Source organism: Aotus nancymaae, unplaced genomic scaffold (genome assembly GCF_030222135.1).
Source record: "Aotus nancymaae isolate 86718 unplaced genomic scaffold, 86718_ANA_hifiasm-v0.15.2.pri h1tg000089l, whole genome shotgun sequence".
NCBI lineage: Eukaryota > Metazoa > Chordata > Mammalia > Primates > Aotidae > Aotus > Aotus nancymaae.
This window is the reverse complement of record NW_026988504.1, coordinates 5,976,937-5,997,281: the sequence shown is the minus strand read 5'-3', so window position 1 is coordinate 5,997,281 and position 20,345 is coordinate 5,976,937. Positions and strand designations below refer to the sequence as shown.

Below are 20,345 nucleotides of genomic sequence, written 5' to 3'. Positions count from 1 at the left end.
GCATCAAATGGCAGTATTAAACTCATATATATTCAAATTGGACAAAAAGCCAAAACCCATTGCTATGCTGCATCCAGACCCATCTCACATGCAACGATACACAAAGACTCAAAACAAAGGGATGGAGGAAGATTTACCAACCAAACAGAGTAAAAATAAACAAATAAATAAAAAGTAGGAGATGCAATTCTCACCTCTGATAAAATAGACTTTAAAGCAACAAAGAGCAAAGGAGGCAAAGAAGGACATTACATAATGGCAAAAGGATCAATGTAACAAGAAGAGCTAACGATTCTATAGATCAACGAGACAGAAAATTAACAAGGACATCTAGGACTTGAACTCAGACCCAGAACAAGTAAACTTAATAAACATTTATAGAACTCTCCACTTTAAATACACAAAACACACATTACCACCTCACACCTATTCCAAAAGTGACTACATAATTGGAAGTAAATCACTCCTCAGTAATCGCATAGCATTTCATAGGTTTAAATGAAATATTGGTTGGCTGCTTGTTATTTTCTTCCCTTATTCCTTCCTGTCTACATCAAGTATAATTATTATATAAATATTATATAATAATTTATTATATAAATAAATAAATAATTTTATTTATATATTTAAATATATATTTAAATATAATATAAATATTTAATATAAATATTAAATATAAAAAATATTTATTATATAAACAATTTATATTATATAATATAAATTATTATATAAAAGAGGTTTTCAATACCCATTTCTAAACTGCATTCTAGCCTGGGCAAGAAAGCAAAACTCCCATTCTCTCTCTCTCTTTCTCTTCCTTTTTCTTCCTCTTCATTCTTTTTTTTTTCTTTCTTCAAAAAAAAAAAAAAAAAAAAAAAAAATTAGCTGGGTACGGTGGTGCGCGCCTGTAGTCCCAGCTACTCAGAAGGCTGAGGCAGGAGAATCGCCTGAACCTGGGAGGTGGAGGTTGCAGTGAGCCGAGATTGCGCCATTGCACTCCAGCCTGGGCAACAGGAGCAAAACTCTGTCCCAGGGTTGGGGGGAGGAAGAAAACCAATTGCAAAAAGGTAGGTACATTTAAAATAGGTGAAGGATGGAAATCAATCAGAGGAAAGTGAACCGAATAGGAAGGTGGGTTCTCAATCCCATCCGGGGATTTACCCAGGACTGTCTCTGGCTTGAAGGTTAGATTTCACCAGAGACCTTGCCCCTATCTGCCTAGGCATTTGTCTGCCTCCTGCCTCAATCAATATGTTTGTTAAAATTGACAAACTAATATTGATAACGTTTTTTTCCCATAGGATGTCTCTTAAACAATAGTTATGTTTGGTTTTTTGTTGTTGTTGTTTTTTGTCTTGAAACAGAGTCTCGCTCTCTCGCCCAAGCTGGAGTGCAGTGGTGTGACCTTGGCTCACTGCCACCTCCACCTCCTGCTTTCAAGCGATTCTCTTGCCTCAGCCTCCTGAGTAGCTGGGATTACAGGCACGCACTACCATACCCGGCTAATTTTTGTATTTTTAGTAGAGACAGGGTTTTTTCATGTTTGTCAGGCTGGTCTTGAACTCTTGACCTCAGGTGATCCACCCACCTTGGCTCCCAAAGTGCTGGGATTACAGGCCTGAGCCAGCGCGCCTGGCCACTTCTGGTTATTTAAAAATGAAGCAAAGACATTTTTTCTTCAACTTAAGTTTATTATTTTTTCAAATGATTACTAAGTTATTAGGACACAAATGCTTTTTAAATTGTTTGGACCTAATAACTTAATAAATGGTAAAATTTTTTGGCCTTGAGGCACCATGAAAGTTACTGAGACATCAAGGGAACACATGTGACAGTGCTAAAGGACAGATGTACCCAGATGAGTCGGTCAGGAATGTCTGAGATGATTATCTTCAGGACAGTGAGCAAACTGAAAACACAGAGCCCCCAGGCCAATGTCTGAGATGTCCATCTTGAGATCTCTCACAAATATAACAGACAATAGAACTATAATGGGCCTTATTTTTCTAATTTAAATTAAAACACAAAAGATGTAATTAGACATACTAGATTAGACTTTGAATTTTATTTGAAAGCTCAGTGTCTCTATGCCAGTCTATTAAATAGTGTTAACAGAAGTTTCCTGGTGGTCTTGCCTGGAAATTCTTGAAGAAGAATACATTAAAAGTGTTTTAAGAGAAAGTATTCCAGAAGACCTTGTTAAACCAGTTTTAACTATGGTTAGTTGCATATATGTTATATGTTAGTTTCAGCAGGGAGAGAAGGAATAGTGTTTGTCTTTAACTACAACAGTCTGAAGTTGTCCTCCTATTAAAACATTATATCTAAAGCTAGGTCTGAACAGTAGTCTTGCTTTAGCCAAATGTAGACATGCTAATGTGTTAGTAAATGATTATTTTTCTGTTGAGTATAATTCTTTGTTTTGTGCTTATAGCAGTGATTCGAAACTTAGAAGCTATAATCCTCTGCCGAATACTGTGGAGTATTGACATATGCCTGGTCTTTTGTATAGACTAGGAACAATTTTGACAGGACACATGGCTGTCATATGAACAGTATAAAATCACAACCACTGTCATTGGGGGACAGAGTTGGGAATGTCACAGAGCTGTCAGATTAGGTTTGTGGGAATGTCCTAGTTCTTTGTACCCGTGGCTTTTCCCCTTTGTTACCTGTGTTTTTGTGGGCAGTGTTCATGTAGTAGCCCTTGTTTCTAGGACCCAAAGGCTTAGGGAAATTTATAGCAGCAAATCTTAGAGCGGATGGAGCTGTATTTAGTAGCAGCTTTTCTTGCTCTTGAGGAGGAGCCCGTCGTCAGTAATTTTGGTTCACAGCACTTCCATCCCACCTGCCACTCAGATCTGCAAGAACACAGCCTTCCAGAATAGAGTTAAACACAGTGTAGGTGTCACTAACTTGAATTATTTTAAGAGGTCAGAAAAAATCCTACTACTGTATGTTTTTTAACACTATTTAAAAATATCATTGTGTGGTTAAATCAGCTGAGTGACCTTTCTGTGGAATTAAAACTTTTTACATGTGAAGATTTTATGGGTAATTTTTCCCTGGTCTTTTAGGATTGTGTCACTGTTGCCTGCTAATAAAGTCATGTAAAGGTCTATTAAAGCAGTGGTCCCCAACCTATTTGGTACCAGTGACTGGTTTTGAGGAAGACAGTTTTTCCACCTATTGTGGGGTGGGTGGAGGGGATGCCTTCGGGTGAAACTCCTCCACCTCAGATCACCAGGCATTAGATTCTCTTTCAGAGCCTGCAGCCTAGATCCCTCGCAGGAGCAGTTCATGGTAGGGCTCTTGCTCCTATGAGAGTACTGCTTCTGCTGACCTGACAGGAGGTGGCGCTCGGGCAGGAACACTGGCTGGCCACGGACCAGCAGGAGTTGGGGACCCGCATGTGTTAAGTGAAGGTAGTACAGGTGAAGCTCAGCGTAGGCTGGAGGGTGGAACGCACAGGCAGTCACTGGATGTAGTGACCTTTCCTTGAGACAGACCCAACAGCCCAGGTGGCACGGATACCTTGAGCCATGCTGTTTCCTAATAGAAAACATGGATTTTGAAAGAGATTTTGAAGTTTCTTTCTCCTGTCCTCTAGCAAAAATATATCATGCCCGGAACTCTTGGAGCAAAGGAGTGGGTGTACAAATGGAAGAAGCGCCAGTGAGTTGATGCAGAGTATCTCACAGCCCTCCCGGTCTTCGCCCATCCCTGTCTGTTGTGTAGTATGTGTGTTGAAATGGCTCCTTGATCAAAAGTAAACATAGCTGCTTTATACCATTGCGTGGTAAACTGTGAGGGCAGGCGTTAAGAGAGGGGTGGTAAAAAGAACCTATTCCTGGTCAAAAATGCTAAAATACTTGGAAGTGCAAATGTTTTGGTGCATGGTATATGAGCAACATGTTTACTGTCTGTTCTTTCAGCTATAATTAATGCCTTCTATGATACTCATCAGAATCATGCCTTAATGAGAAGGCCCCAGAAAAGAAACCCAACCTTTTATTGGGTTACTTCACACCTATCATGATGCCTTTTCCTTAGATTTTATAACATTTTAGGGTGAACTTTTCCATATTAAATGTTAGCTTTGGAGAAAGTGTATCATCAGAACCATGGAATTTGAGGTTTTCTTTTTCTTTCTTTCTTTTTTTTTTTTTTTCTTGAGATGGAGTTTTGCTCTTGTCGCCCAGGCTGGAGTGCAGTGGCGCGATCTCAGCTCACTGCAACCTCTGCCTTCTGAGTTCAAGCGACTCTCCTGCCTCAGTCTCCTGAGTAGCTGGGATTACAGGCACCCGCCACCACCCCCGGCTAATTTTTGTACTTTTAGTAGAGATGGGGTTTTGCCATGTTGGCCAGGCTGATCTTGAACTCCTGGCTTCAGGTGATCTACCCACCTCAGCCTCCCAAAGTGCTGGGATTACAGGCATGAGCCACTGCGCCCAGCTGGAATTTGAGGTTTTTAAAGATAAAATTCATAATTTAAGCTTCATATGTATTCGATCTTAAAATAAATGGCTTGGAGTATGTCAAATTTTTACATATTTGTTTTTAGTTTTTTATTTTATTTTATTATTTTTGAGATGGAGTCTCACTCTGTCACCCAGGCTGGAGTGTAGTGGCACGATCTTGGCTCACTGCAGCCTCCGCCTCCTGGGTTCAAGCAGATCTCCTGTCTTAACCTCCTGAGTAGCCAGCATTACAGATGCCCACCACCACACCTGGCTTATTTTTGTATTTTTAGTAGAGATGTTGACTAGGCTGGTCTCTAACTCCTGACCTCAGGTGATCTGCCTGCCTTGGCCTCTCAAAGTGGTGGGATTACGGGTGTGAGCCACTGCACCTGGCCTGTTTTTAATTTTAGTATAGTCATTGTATTTTCTTTACTTTTCTTTTCTTTTTTTTTTTTTTTTTTTTTTGAGATAAGGTCTGGCTCTGTCACCCAGGCGGGATTGCAGTGGCATGATCATGGCTCACTGTGACCTCCATCTCCTAGGCTCCTGTGATCCTCCCACCTCAGCCTTATTTCCTGGTTTGATCTAAGTGCAGATTAGCAGCCTGCTGTTGTGACTTGATGTGTTTGTCTCACTGAAGACTGCACCTGAGGCAGATGACTTTGGTTTAGATGTGGGACTTCTTTCCTAGTATAACGTGCACGCCACGTACCCTTGTGTGTTTGCCCGAAGCGGCCTTCAATCCTAGCTGCGGCTGCTCCGGGCTGTCAGTAAGTATTTGGACAAATGAATGGGTATGCTGTAACTACTGGGATCCTGACTTTTCTTTGAAAGGGCTCAAGTTTTTATGAATTTTAGTTTTTATAACTGCCTTATTAGGTACGAGCACATATTCACAGATAGCATGCAATTTGAAACCTGGGTTTACCAGCGGACTAAGTAGAAGTCGTTTCTCTTGGTACCCTTCCAGTGAGGAAACGGGTGGGATAAGGAGCCTACGGAGGACTGGATTGTGATTAAATGTAGTCTTCCTGGGTCCTTGTCACTCTTCCTAGAATTAGCTTAAATGTTTATTTGCTGGGAGTGTCGGCAGCAGACCATGGTGCTTGAAGCTGTTCATGGACGTTCTGTAAGTGGGTCTGAGAGGCTTCTCTGGAGTCGGCCCATCCCTGGCTCACTCTTGCTGATGCTCTCCCCCCCAGGAATGTGCTCCTCTCTCTCTGGGTTTCTCTTCAGAGCCCTCTGCAGACATCACCTCCCCAGCAAAGCCTTCGTTAACCATCCCAGCCTGAAGTGGTTTCCCCCTGAATAGCTTAGCAGCTTTTTTGTTAGTACAGTTCATTTGGTGTTAATCGCCTCCTGCCTCAGCCTTCTTTTCTATTGTTGTATATAGTTATATAACAATATAGTTGTATAGGTTTTTTTGTTTGCTTCTGTTTTTGAGACAGTTTCACTCTTGTCGCCCAGGCTGGAGTGCAGTGGCACAATCTCAGCTCACTGCAACCTCTGCCTCCCGGATTCAAGTGATTCTCCAGCCTTGCCTCCTGAGTAGCTGGGATTATAGGCGCATACCACCAAGCCCAGCTAATTTTGTATTTTTAGTAGAGGTGAAAGTCTCACCATGTTGGCCAGGCTGGTCTCGAACTCCTGACCTCAGATGAAGTGACCCACCCACCTCAGCCTCCCGAAGTGCTGGGATTATAGACGTAAGTCACCCTGCTCAGGTAGTTAGGAGTTTTTATGTCTTGCCTCTCTAAATAAGCCATGTTCCTGTGCCTTCCACTTTTATATTCCTTAGAATTCTTAGTATAGGGCCTGCATGTGGTAGGCCCTCTGTAAACAGCTGTTACTTTGATAATGCAGAGGGACTTTACCACCCTGCCCTCGCTCCCTCCCTCCCTCCCTCCCTCCCTCCTTCCTCCTTCCTTCCCTCCTTCCCTCCTTCCCTCCTTCCCTCCCTTCCTCCCTTCCTCCTTCCCTCCTTCCCTCCCTTCCTCCTTCCCTCCTTTCCTTCCTTTCCCTTTCCCTTCCCTTTCCCTTTCCCTTCCCTTTTTCCTTTCTTCTTTCTTTGCATACAGAGTTGGACACATTTTCTTAATAAGTTGAATACTTGTTTCTTTGAGCCCTGGCAGCTTGTAAGAGAGACTTAGGCCACGTTAGTTGTTTTACTTACTGACTCTTTCCGGGGTAAAACCAGCTCTGTGTATAAATGAGTTTGAGGGTCATGTCTGATGCCGTAGAGTACCCCAGTTGTTGCATGGAAAACAGCTGGCTTGGTGTGTTGGCTAAATTGGGTGTGAACATAGTTCACCTTAAAGGTAGGCTCTTCAGATCAAATTTCTTTCATATGTCTTTTTCTGGCAGAGTGCAGCATTTAGCTCATTAATTCCCAAGTTGAAATGTCTTCACAAAAATATGGCTTTCTTTAGCACAGTACTAGCTTGTAATATGTCAAAACTGCATTTAGAGGTTGGTTAAAAACTGAAAGTGCTGTTGCCAGCCTTCCAAATTGCAGGCTCAGAAATCCCTTTTGAAAGAGGAAGAGTGGGTGTAGGAAGGTGGGAGGAAGCAGTTACCCAGGAGGAGCTTCCTCCCAGGGTCAAGTTGATGAGGCCCTAGTTTTGTTTTGATTATTGAAACAATTGCTAGGTAAAAATGAGTGAGCAAATAATTGCAGTAGTTATTTGTCTTACAGAAGTAATTTTTTCTTTAAAAAGGATACAACAAAGAACATTTCTCCCTCTCTGAAGAAATTACTTCTGGGAGAGTTCATTTTGTTCAGCCTTTTGTGATTGTGTGTCTGGTAAAGGTTGGGGGTTATTAGACAATGGCTGGATGACACTGTAGGTAGTTTGCAGAGATCCCTGGAAACTGCTGCCACTCATCTGGTGCAGGGATTTGAACCTGGTGAGAGTTGAAAAAGGGCTCTTCCCACGTTCTTTAACTGCAGAGATAAAACGTGAGTGCCTGCTGATGTGTGCTCTTCGGCTCAAATGGGGTTTTAAAAATAGAGAAACTTTCCATAAAAGTCCAGGTTGCTGGCTTCACTTGAAAAGCGTGAGCTCCCCAGGCTGCTGCCCCTCCAAGCCCCAAGATGCTGGAGCCCCAAGATGCAGGGGCTGAGGCCCCTGGGAGAAGGCCCTGTCCCGCGTGCTGCACATCAGGCCTGCCACCACCTTGGCTAGAGCTGCGGACAGACCTAAAATTTGTATAGTTTTGACATATAAAATGTGGCAATGTTGTATTTAATCAGTTATTGCAAACGACAATAAAAACTGTAAGTTGGTTTCTTGGTTTGTACCAATCTGTGTAGGCTCTGACTTTGTGTAATAAAAGCAGGTTTTGTTTTATTTTTTATTTTTATTATTATTATTATTTTGAGACGGAGTCTCACTCTGTCTCCCAGATTAGAGTGCAATGGCGCAATCTTGACTCCCAACCTCCACCTCCAAGGTTCAAGCCATTTTCCTGCCTCAGCCTCCTGAATAGCTGGAATTACAGGCTTGTGCCACCATGCCTGGCTAATTTTGTATTTTTAGTAGAGATGGGGTTTCTTTACGTTTGTTGGTCAGGCTGGTCTCGAACTCCCGACCTCAGGTGATCCATCCACCTCAGCCTCCTAAAGGGCTGGGATTACAGGCGTGAGCCATCGCGCTTGGCCACAGGTTTTATTTTATATATGTGGACTTTCTCACTTAAAGCTACCTTTTTCAAACTCTTAATGTATTTTTCAAACTTTTTATTTTGAGTAATGCCCATTTTTTAAACAAATTATAGAAAAGTACTGTGAACACCTGTATCCACGTCCCCAGGTAAGTTAGCACATTTGCTTTTTCTGTGTCTCTCACAAACACATATGCACACACATTTTGTAGAAACATTTGAAAGTTGCTTTACTTTACCCCTAAATACTAAAACATGTTTTGCCTCAGAATAGTTATAATTCTACCTAGCTGTGATTATTATCACGTGCAAAGAATTATATGCTGATAAAGTAATGTTATTTAAGACTGGCTGTGGTGGCTCACACCTGTAATCCCAGCACTTTGAAAGGCAAAGGCAGGAGGCTCATTTGAGCTCAGGAGTTCAGCCTGGGCAACATGGGGAAACACTATCTCTACCAAAAATACAAAAATTAGCTGGGCATGGTAGTGTGCACCTGTGGTCCCAGCTACTTGGGAGTCTGAGGTGGGAGGATCACTTGAGCCAGGAGGCGGAGCATGCAGTGAGCCGAGACTGCCACTGCACTCCAGCCTGGGCGACAGAGTGAGACCCTGTCTCAAAAAGTAAAAAATACAAATGTTATTTAATATGCAACGTGTGGTCGCTTTTCCTCCGCTGTCCCCAGGTGTGTCGTAGGGCTGTTTTTATTCCGGTCCAAGAGCTCGTGCAGCATTGCGTTTGGTTGTTCTCTTCAGATGCCTTTATTCTAGACAGTTCCTTGCTTTTTCTGTTTATCTTTCAAGAAATTGACTTTTTTTTTTCATTTAAGAGTCTAGCGTGGTTGTATAGAGTGTTCTGTAATTTGGGTTTGTCTGATGATTTCTTCATGGTTACCTAAGGGTCAACCATTTTTGTCCTGAGAGCCTCAGCAGCCTGTGGGGTCACGTCTGCTTCCACTGCGTCGTGCCAGGCCATCCGGCTGTCCGGTTACTGGGGCTCAGTTCAGTCATTTGGTGAAGGTGGCGCCCACGAGGTCTTTCCATTATAAAGGCACCTTTGTCCCTTTGTTAAATTTATCTGTAACCTGCAGGATGATGACTGGAGACTCTGTCTCTTCCGAATGCCTTTCATTAGCATTCGTTGATGATCCTTGTCTGAATCAGTTACTGTCCGTTGGTGGCTAGAAAATGGTGATTTCCTAATTTTCACTCCTTCTGTGTTTATTAGATTTTTTTTTTCTGTAACATTTTCTCCCCTGTTGAGTGTCACTATGTGGTTTGTAATGCTTTGCCACCTTTTTTCTTTCTGGTGTTCCAATTATCCCAGACTTGGTGAGTGGAGCTCCTCCAGGCTAGTTCCTCTGTCCCTTGGACATGTCCCCGTCTATCACTGAGCACTCCCTCGCCTCCTGGTAAGAAATGTTTCTGCCTCACCTTGACCTTCCCTTGCTCCAGACTTGTAATCAACCATTTCTCCAAGAAACGTGGGTTCCTTTTTAATAGGGAATGGTATTTGGAAATCAAGGTCTGGCTGCCAGCTTTGCTCACGATGAACTGCGATGTCATTGCTTTTCGTCCCTTCCAATGGAAAGAGCTAGGAGTCAGGACACAGATTTGATGTTTTTAATAAAATTAGAATGCTTCTGTTTTTCAGGGCCTGGTTACACACTTTGTAGAAACTTCTGTAGCTTGTAGCTCATGCTGAAAAACTCAGGTTCTGGTACCTAAGCCATCCCAGAGATGAAAATTACATCTACTTTTTGCAGTCTTTTCTCTTCCAGAACCCTCCACGGTTAGAATTGTGTATGCTGAGAGTATGCAGAATTCACTGACCTTAACATATCTCTGTGACGGGCCGGGGCAAAAGTGCAGAAACAAAAGCCGGGGTTTATCTCTTTATTGAGCAAGCTCGCATTCCGTACTTCAAAAAATGTTCACTGAACAACAGCTTTAGGCGCTGAAGTCCTTATTCTCCTGAGGATAAAAAGAGAAGTGAGATAAAAAGTCTCTGCCCTGTGGCCTAGCAGTGCATTTGGTGGCAGAACGACAGTCTCGGAAGAGAACATGGAGGGAGAAAGGGAGGCGCTTACTAACTGCCCGATACTGACGGGCCTCTGGAGAGGTCCGTGCAGCCTCTGAGTCAGCTGCTCCTTAGCCTGGATACCTTAAATGCCATCTGTCTGGGCATGCCAAGGTAAAGTGAATGTCTCTGCAAATGAGAGTCTACATGGATGGATAATTTTACAGGGAAGGGAAAGTTTTCAGTGTGGTTTAAATTCAAGGTGAGGCTGCGTGGGTGACGCCTTATGCTGACCACTCTATTTCAAGAATTGGAAGGATGGTGTGTGTATTTTGAAAATGGTGTAGTTCATGTACTGAAATAGGACAGACCCAAGCTCAGGCTACTTCTTAGTAAGTGCTTACTCTGCTCTTTATGTCTCTTAAAAAGACTCTTTTGTTTGAAATCTTTCTGAGTCTCCATTTCTTGGTACATCATAGTACTGGAGTATACAAAGCCAGTTTTTTTTTTTAATTGAGTGCAGTTCAAGTCAGTTTAGTTGGTTTTCAGTGTCAGTATAGAACAAATGGTAGTCAGCATTTTTTTCCTAGGGATTGTTCATGTGTTCAGTACTTGATAAATTCTTACAGGTTTGAATGGGACTTAATGTGGTGGGATCTGAGCAGGTGATTAAACTTCTTAAGTGTTGTTTACATAAAGTGCATGAAGAGACAGATACTGCATGATTTTTCAAGATTCTGGCAGTAACAGGATTCAGAATATGTTTGAGTAGAAGAGGGGAGTAGATAAATATAAAGAATATATTTTTAACTTCCAAAGTAAGAACATTTAAAAAGCAAATATAATTGGCCACCACATGTGGGTTTTGCATCGTTTCCAGACCATCCTGCACATGACTCTCATATTAATTTTCTGAAAATGTGACTCTGGCCACCTGTTCTCGCTCCTGGAGAGGAGAAGGCCAGGGCCTCCTTCCCGGCTCCTGGAGAGGAGAAGGCCAGGGCCTTCTGTCTGCACCTGGCAAGGCATGGTCTATGCCACCTCCCCATGGGCCACATCGACCCCTGGCCTCACCTCCCACCACTTCCCTCCCCTGGGGCTATGGGTCCCTGCTGCCATCTGAGGTTTCCTTGCAGTCACACTCCTGAGTTCTTCCCTGGAAATGTTCTCTGCCTCACTGACTGTGAACAGACCCTGCCACGCTTTGAGGCCCAGCGTGCGTGCTGCTCTCTCTCGAAGGCTTTCCTCATGCTGCCCTTCTGTGCAAAGTGTGTTCTCCTTCCCCATCTGCCTCCTGGCTCTTGCTTATCCTTATGACCTTCATGGATGCCATTGACTCCCTTTACTCTGCTCCCTCCTGTACTGACTAGCGTGGCCCTTTATACGTAGGCAGCTGGTGTGGGGCGCATGCTTTTCAGATTGATTCAACCTTGTAACATCGTGGAGAGAAAGTGAGACACAGACAAGAAAACTGAGGGTGACTTTGAAGAAATTATTGTAAAAACCCAGGTGGAGGAATTCCTGTGATCCTCCAGTCCCTCTGGGAGCTTTGTGACAGTGTTCGTGATCTGTGTATTCTATTCAGAAGGGCAGTCCTGTTGAAGGTAAACATCAGGGAATTTCTGCCAGAAAGGGGATATTTTCAGTATGATGATGCTCTGAAACCACTTGTGCCTGACAGAAGTAAAATCAAAGCCATTTCTGCCATTTCCATTCATATCTTTAACACCTTAAGTTTCTTCCTTAACTCTTTTTGGTTGTGATTAATTTAAGATGGGAATTTATGTTCTCACACACCCCCTTTTTAGTACAGGTTGAGCATCTCAAATCTGAAAATCTGAAATCCGAAATGCTCCAGATCAGAAGCGTTTTGAGCACGGACATGATGCTCAAAGGAAATGCCCATTGGGGCATTTTGGATTTGGATCTTTGGATTTGAGATGCTTGACCAGTAAGTATAATGTAAATATTCCAAAATCCGAAAAAAAAAAAAAAAATCTGAAATCTGAAGCGCTGCTGGTCCCGGGCATTTTGGAGACGGGGATGCTCAAACCGTATGACCTTCCAGAGGAGCGACATCTATCAATCAAGCAAGAGCCATCCTGCAGTACCTTCCTTTATTATGGGGCCGACCATAGGGGCAGGCACTGGACTTCCTTTCTTACAGCCTAGATTCTTATTACCCTCTGGGCCCCCTCCCTTTTTTTTTAAGGTGGAGTCTCGATCTGTCGCCCAGGCTGGAGTGCAGTGACACCATTTTGGCTCACTGCAGCCTCTGCCTCCCGGGTTCTAGTGATTTTTCCCACCTTAGCCTCCCAAGTAGCTGGAATTACAGGTGTGTGCCACCATGCCCAGCTAATTTTTGTATTTTTGGTAGAGAAGGGGTTTCAACACGGTCAGACTGGTCTCAAACGCCTGGCATCAAGTGATCTGCCCATCTTGGCCTCCTGAAGTGCTGGGATTACAGGCGTGAGCCATTGCGCCTGGCCTTATTACCCTATGTCCTATAGTTTCCTGTCCACATGCACTGTGAGCTATTGGATTTTTTTTTTTTTTTTTTTTTTTGAGACAGGGTCTTACTCTGTTGCCCAGCCTGGAGTGCAGTGGTACAATCACAGGTCACTGCAGCCTGTACCTCCCAGGCTCAGGTGATCCTCCCATGTCAGCCCCCAGAGTAGCTGGAATTACAGCCTTGTACCACCATACCTGGCTAATTTCTATATTTTTTGTAGAGATTGGGTTTTGTCATGTTGCCTAGGCTGGTCTCAAACTCTTGGGCTCAAGTGATCTACACGCCTGGGCCTCTGGATTGCTTAGGTTTTAACGTGAATTCTGCAATGTCTAGTTTGGTAATCTTTGTAGATTGCTACAAAGTAAATTAAACTATTCACAAAGAATAATGTTGAATAACTTAATTATTCACAAGGAATCATACTGAAAGATCTCATGTGTTCTGTTCTTTACTCCACTTCCCCCAGTGATAACATCTTGCAAAGCTGCATGCACCATCACGATCAGAATGTTGCCGTGCGTGCGTGCGGTCAAGATGCAGCGTGTTTCCCAGGCTCTCTCCTGTGGCCCTGTTACAGCCACACCTGCTTCCCTCCTGTCCCCACCCCTTCCTCAGCCCCTGGCCACCACTCACCTGTTTTTGGTTTCTGTACTTTTGTCTTTTCAAGAATGTTACGCAAATGGAATCATACAGTATGTAAGGGCTGAGGCTTTTTTTTTTAGCTTAGCGTAATTCTCCCACGATTCATCCAGTTCCTCGCATGCATCAATAGTTCATTCCTTTTTTCTGCTGAGAGCGTTCCGTGGTGTGGATGCACCACAGTTTGTTTAGCCTCGCGCACGAAGGACATCTCTGAGTAGTTTCCAGTTTTTGACTATTATGAGTAATGCTGCTATGAATGTTTATATGTAGGGTTTTGTGTGAACGTAAGCTTCATTTCTCTGGGATAAATGCCCAGGGGTGCGGTTGTTGGGCTGTATACCGTTTTGTGTTTAGGTTTTAAGAAGATACCTGTTTTCTAAAGGGGTTGCACCATTTTACATTCCTACCAGTGTTTTGTAAGGGATTCATTTCTTTCACCTCCTGACCAGCATTTGGTGGTGTCCCTGTTTTTTATTTTAGCCATTCTGATAGTTGTATGGTGATACCCCTTTGTGATTTTAATTTGGATTTCTCTAATGGCCCCTTTCTGTAATGGACATCTGTGCTTATTTGCCATCTGTATGTCCTCTTGGGTGAGATGTCTGTTCCTGTCTTTTGCCCATTTTCTAATTGGACTTTTTTAAACTCTGAGTTTTGTTTTATTTTTTTGATCATGGTGAAAGTACAAGAAATTTATCATCTTAACCATTTTTTAAGTTCAATCGTGTGTCAAAAGACAAAATTACAACAAATTTGACGTAGGGATCTTAACTGGCTTTTGTGATCCCAGAATCAGGCAACACCTCATTCTGTAGAATTCTGTGAAATAGAATGAGTGTTCTCATGAGCTGAGCAGAGGAAGTTGGCTTTGTAGGCAGAAAAAGGGTGAGGGAAGCCGACACAGAGAACAGAGAGCAGATAGGTGGTTTCAGCGGGGGGACTTCCTTATCACGCTGGCCCAAACTGGCCCATTTGGGGATTTGCTCTTCTCTCTCTCTCCTGATTTCTTGGAAAGTCAGATAAGCAGCTTACTTTTGGCTTGGTGGTGTGGAGCTTAGCAAGAGGGCCTCCATTTTGGTTTGATCTGCTGGGCCTAGTGCGGGAGCTCAGTCCAAACCAGTGTTCTCCTGGTTCACTATGTTTATGTTAAGTTTTGAGAGTCTTTTATGTATTCCAGGCACTAGTCCTTTGTCAGATACGTGGTTTGTAAATACTTCCTCCCATTTTCTCGTTTTGTTTTTTCATCCTCTTAACAGGGTCTTTAGCCGAGCAAATGTTCTTAATGTTGATGAAGTTCCTTTTATTTACTTTTCCTCCTATGGATTGTGATTTTGGTGTCACCTCTGAGAACTCTGCCTAGCCCAGGATCCCAAAGATTTTCTATTTTTTTTTTCCCTAAAAGTTTTAGTTTTATGTTTTTCATTTAAGTCCCTGACCCATTTTGAGTTAATTTTTATGTAAGGTGTGAGGTGTAGGTCAAGATTCATTGTTGTTCTTATTACTGCTTTTGCGGATGTGTAATTGCTCCAGTAACCTGTGGAAAGGCTGGCCTCCTCTCTTTTCCCCGCTGCTTTTACATCTTTGGTGAAAATCAATTGGGTGTATTTGTTTCGGTCTCTTTCTAGGTTCCGTATTTTGTCCCATTGATCTGTGTGTCAGTTACCCCTCTGCTAATACTGGGTGGTCTTGATGACCATAGTTATAGAGTAGGCCTCAATACCAAGGTGACTGATTCCTCCCAATTTACTCATCTTTTTCAAAATTGTTTTTCAAAGTTGTTCTAGATGCTTTGTCTTTCCATATAAATTTTAAAACAATCTTGTCTAAAGCTACTAAAAAATCCTGCTGGGGTTTTGTGAGGAATAGTGTTAGTAATGGCGGGGATTGAGATCGTTACTAGGTTGAATCTTCCCATCAATCCATGGACATTGAGTGTCTTTTTCTTCTTTGGTGAAAGCTTCAGATGTGAAGACAGATGGTTGTGGCGCTGGCTGCTGCCGTGCACCGAGAGATGCTGTTCCAGGGAGAACACGCTCAGCGGCAGGATGTCAGGTTGTGTCTTGGCTCACTTCTGCTTTGTTTTTAAATGTATAGGCCTATGAAAGGAGGTTCCCTACGTGTCCCTTGATTCCGATGTTCGTGGGCAGTGACACTGTGAATGAATTCAAGAGTGAAGATGGGGCTATTCACGTCATCGAAAGGCGCTGCAAGCTGGACGTGGACGCGCCCAGGCTGCTGAAGAAGGTGACGCACGGGAACGATGTCTCGGAGGGCGGGCCCCGAAGACAGCACGAACTTACGCTACAGCTTCTGTGTAACTGGATGTTATTGATAAACGCTTTTTCTCTTTATTTCTTTTTTTTAAAGATCGCAGGAGTTGATTTTGTTTATTTTGTCCAGAAAAACTCACTGAATTCTCGGGAACGTACTTTGCACATCGAGGCTCATAATGAAACATTTTCCAATCGGGTCATGATTAACGAGCATTGCTGCTACACCGTGAGTAACCTGTCATTTGGTGGAAGATGTTCCGCTGGCGCAGGACTTCTGGGGATTGTTTGATCACCATTGTAAACAGTGCTTCTTGTTGTCTTAGAGGGCAGCTCTTCGTTAGATGTTGTCGCTCACTTCTCGTGTAGGAGGGAAGGGTAGCAGGTATGGCCTCCTGCAGTAGATTACGTTGTTGTGGCAGTGAAGGCAGTCACGTGACACCTTGAGACATAGTCTCACTCTTTTGCCAGGCTGGAGTGCAGTGTCGTGATCTCAGCTCACTGCAACCTCTGCCTCCCAGGTTCAAGTGATTTTCCTGCCTTAGCCTCCAGAGTAGCTGGGATTACAGGCACGCACCACCACACCCGGCTAAATTTTTGTATTTTTAGTAGAGACAGGGTTTCACCATATTGGCCAGGCTGGCCTGGAACTCCTGACCTCATGTGATCTGCCCCTTGGCCTCCCGTTGATTTGTTTTTAAATATTACTTTCTTTTTCTTTTATTCTTTTTTTTTTTTTGAGACAGAGTTTCACTCATTCCCCAGGCTGGAGTGCAGTGGCACAATCTCAGCTTGCTACAACCTCTGCCTCCCAGGTTCAGATGATTCTCCTGCCTCAGTCTCCCAAGTAGCTGGGATTACAGGTGCTCGCCACCATGTCCAGCTCATTTTTATATTTTTAGTAGAGATAGAGTTTCACCATGTTGGCCAGGCTGGTCTCAAGTGCTCTCCTGACCTCAAGTGATCCACCTGCCTCAGCCTCCCAAAGTGCTGGGATTAAAGGTGTGAGCCACCACACCTGGCCTTAAATATTACTTTCATATGCCACTTCTTTTCTAGTCTCACTGTAATACGTTATAAATATCTAACGAAGGACCAAGATGTGTGCCTTTAAGATTAGCGCCGAGAGTGTTCATCTGTCTTAGTATCTTCACTGCTTACCACCGTGTTTCAGGAACTTCTTTTATCAGATTTTTAGAACCCTCTCTTGCCAGATAGCTGTTTCTCCCTCCTCCCCTGCAGTGTATATCCTCAACACTGAATCCAAAGTGATGTATTTAAACTGTGTCAGATCAAGTCACTTCTCTGGGCTCAAAACCATGGAACATCTCCATAGTTCTCCCAGAGTAAGAGCCCGGAGTCCTTATGGTGGCTTGCAGGGGCCTGAGTTCTCTCCTGATCACGCCTGTCCTGTCCTTCTTGCTGTCATGCGGTGAGCCTCCCCCAGGGGCTTTGGCTCCAAGGCGCTCGCCGTGCCTCCCTACGTCTCTACTCTCACCTCCTCCCGTCTCGGCTCAGGTCTCCCCTTCTTGGCCAGCCCCAGCCATCCATTTAATTCTGCAGCCTGACACCCCAACCCCCAGTCTTTTTTTTGTTTTTTCTTCAGAGATGGGATCTTGCTCTGTCACTTAGGCTGGAGTGCAGTGGCACAATCACAGTTCACTGCAGCCTCCACCTTCCAGTCTTTAGTGATCCTCCTGCATCAGCCTCCCAAGTAGCTGCACCTGTAGGCACATGCCACCGTGCCTGGCTAATTTTTGCATTTTTTTTTTTTGTAGAGATGAGGTCTTGCTCTGTTGCTCAGGCTGGTCTCAAACTCCTAGACTCAAGCAATCTGCCCACATTGGCCTCCCAAAGTGTTGGGATTATAGGTGTGAACCACCACGCCTGACCCTCACGGTGCCTGGTTCTTTTAGCCTGCTCCAAGTTTTCTTTTTTCGACAGCACTTATATTTAATTTTCTTACATACTGTGTTTATGGCTGATTGTCTCCTCTGTTAGACTGTTGAACGCTTCCAAGACCAGTACCTTTTTGTTCATAATGGAAGACTGTTCAGTGAGTATGTTGAATGAATGAATGAACCAAAAATGAAAATAGGCAGGGCATGGCGGCTCACGCCTGTAATCCCAGCACTTTGGGAGGCTGAAGCGGGTGGATCACGAGGTCAGGAGGTTGAGACCATCCTGGCCAACATGGTGAAACTCCGTCTTTACTAAAAATATGAAAATTATGTGGGCATGGTGGTGCCTGCAATCCCAGCTACTTGGGAGGCTGAGGCAGGAGAATTGCTCTGGGAGGCAGAGGTTGCAGTGAGCCAAGATTGCACCAATGCACTCCAGCCTGGCGACAGAGCGAGATTCCGTCTCAAAAAAAAAAAGAAAGAAAATGAAGCTCTCCTTTTATAGTCATCTTTGAAATGTTTTCGAACAATTACTTGGATCTCTTCATGATTTAGAACGTGACGTCGGTCCTGATTTTGAACATGATTTTGTCATTTTTTCCGTCTGCTCTCTATATGGTAGTAGCATTGTTAGTAAAGTAAGCGTTTCTTCTGGTTACTGGTTAAACTGAGGAGTGACATTCTGTTGTCAGTACAGTCGTGAGAGTGCTTTCTCTTTATCTACAGGTTCACCCTGAAAATGAAGATTGGACCTGTTTTGAGCAGTCTGCAAGTTTAGATATTAAATCTTTCTTTGGTTTTGAAAGTACAGTGGAAAAAATTGCAATGAAACAATATACCAGCAACATTAAAAAAGTGAGTATATTTTGGGATTTTATGGCAGGGGGTGGGCAGGAGTCTCTGAGATGACCTGTCTATTTGGAAGGCTGGGGATTGGTTAGCGAGAGATATGCAGCATTTCTTGGGTGGAAGACGCTGTGATCCCTACCCCCGGCCTCATCTTTGGGTATAGGGGTTCAGGTTGTGCTGGCTGCTAATGGGCGAAGGAGGTGCCTGTAGCTCCAGCCATGGCACTCTCTGCTTGGGATTGCTGAGAAAGGTGGAAGCTGGGGAGAGGCAGCAGCAGCTGGCGTACAGCGCCCAGGCCTTGCCGCAGGGTCGGGAGGAGGCCTGGGTCCTGGGGAGAGGCTTGCCGGGCAGGCAGCCCCCCTTGAATTATTAGTTCTTCCACGGAAGACCTTCCCTTCTCGTTGTTGTGCTGTTGCTCATCCATTGTTATGGAATTGTGGTTTTGAAATGTATTGGTGTGGGATTATGGAGTGGTTTTTGAAGGCTCATTTTCAGGGTACTGCATTGGAAAGAATTTGAATTGAGACATAAATCATATATTGAGTACAAGTACCATAAATCAGCATTTAAAAATAGTCATATAAAAATTCCATTTCCTAAACCTTGGAAAAAGAGTAAGTAAAATAAAAACACAAAAGCATTTGGCTTTTTTTCCTGTTTATTTTGTAGCAATTCAGTTTTATTGGTGTTTTAAAAGCTTGTGAGGGACTGGGTGCAATGGCTCATGCCTGTAATCCCAGTACTTTGGGAGGCTGAGGTGGGCAAATGCTTGAGTCCAGGAGTTCAAGACCAGCCTGGGCAACATTGTGAAACCCCATCTTTACAAAGAATACAAAAATTAGCCAGGTTTGGTGGCACATGCCTGTAGTCCCAGCTACTGGGGAGGCTGAGGTAGGAGGGTGGCTTGAGTCCAGGAGGTTGAGGGTGCAGTGAGCTGTGATCATGCCACTGCACTCCAGCCTGGGCTGCAAAACGAGACCCTGTCTCAATAAAAAAGCTTGTGAGGTTCACCATCTTCTGTTGGCTAGAAAAAAAGAAAAATCTTGAGAGGGATGAATAATTTGAATGTTGAATATATACTCACCTTTAAACTGGTTTTGTTGTAAAGGGAAAGGAAATCATTGAATACTACCTTCGCCAGTTGGAAGAAGAAGGCATAACCTTTGTGCCCCGTTGGACTCCGCCTTCCGTCACGCCCTCTTCAGAGACATCTTCATCCTCCTGCAAGAAACAAGCAGTGTCCATGGCTGTCGTCATCCCAGATGCTACCCTCAAGGAGGGGCTGAGTGGCGATGCCCTCAGCAGCCCCAGCGCACCTGAGCCCGTGGTGGGCACCCCTGATGGTGGGTCTGGCAGGGCTTCATCCTGAGAGCAAGGCTGGGGAAATCTGCGTTGCCGTTTTCTCTCTCTGTTTGCTTTGCCCGTTCCTTGGGACATTAGATAACTCATAAAGAAAAGACCCGTCTCTCATTTCTGTCCCTTGTCCTCTAGCTTTTATAACACATTCATTTTACTTTTTATTAGAGTTTTTGTTAATAGGGAAAAGGGGTTATATCAAATTATTATTTTATTGATACCAGAAGGTGTTTGTTAGTTTAAGAGAGGGGGGTCTCACCATGTTGCTCAGGATGATTTTGAACTCTTGGGCTCAAGCAGTCCTTCCACCTTGGCCTCCCAAAGTGCTGAGATTATAGGCATGAGCCACCATGCCTGACCTAAGGAAGGTGTTTTTCTTTTTTTTTTTTTTTGAGATGGAGTCTTGCTCTGTTACCCAGGCTAGAGTGCAGTGGTGCAATCTTGGCTCACTGCAACCTCCACCTTCCAGGTTCAACTGATTCTCCTGCCTTAGCCTCCCGAGTAGCTGGGGCTCCAGGCATGTGCCACCACGTCCAGCTAATTTTTTGTATTTTTAGTAGAGATGGGGTTTCACCATGTTGGCCAGGCTGGTCTTGAACTCCTGACCTTGTGATCCACCCACCTTAGCCTCTCAAGAGTGCTGGGATTACAAGCATGAGCCACCGTGCCC

General features: G+C 43.9%; 1 protein-coding gene across 1 annotated transcript in view; it reads left to right on the top strand.

The window, feature by feature from the left end:
* SEC14L1 (SEC14 like lipid binding 1) overlaps positions 1-20,345 on the top strand; it is a 66,583-nt gene that overhangs the window by 27,376 nt on the left and 18,862 nt on the right. The window contains exons 4-7 of the mRNA XM_021670914.2: positions 15,394-15,543; positions 15,667-15,798; positions 18,197-18,325; positions 19,428-19,662. Of these exons, the coding sequence (XP_021526589.1) occupies positions 15,394-15,543; positions 15,667-15,798; positions 18,197-18,325; positions 19,428-19,662 (646 nt within the window). The remainder of the gene's footprint in view (positions 1-15,393; positions 15,544-15,666; positions 15,799-18,196; positions 18,326-19,427; positions 19,663-20,345) is intronic.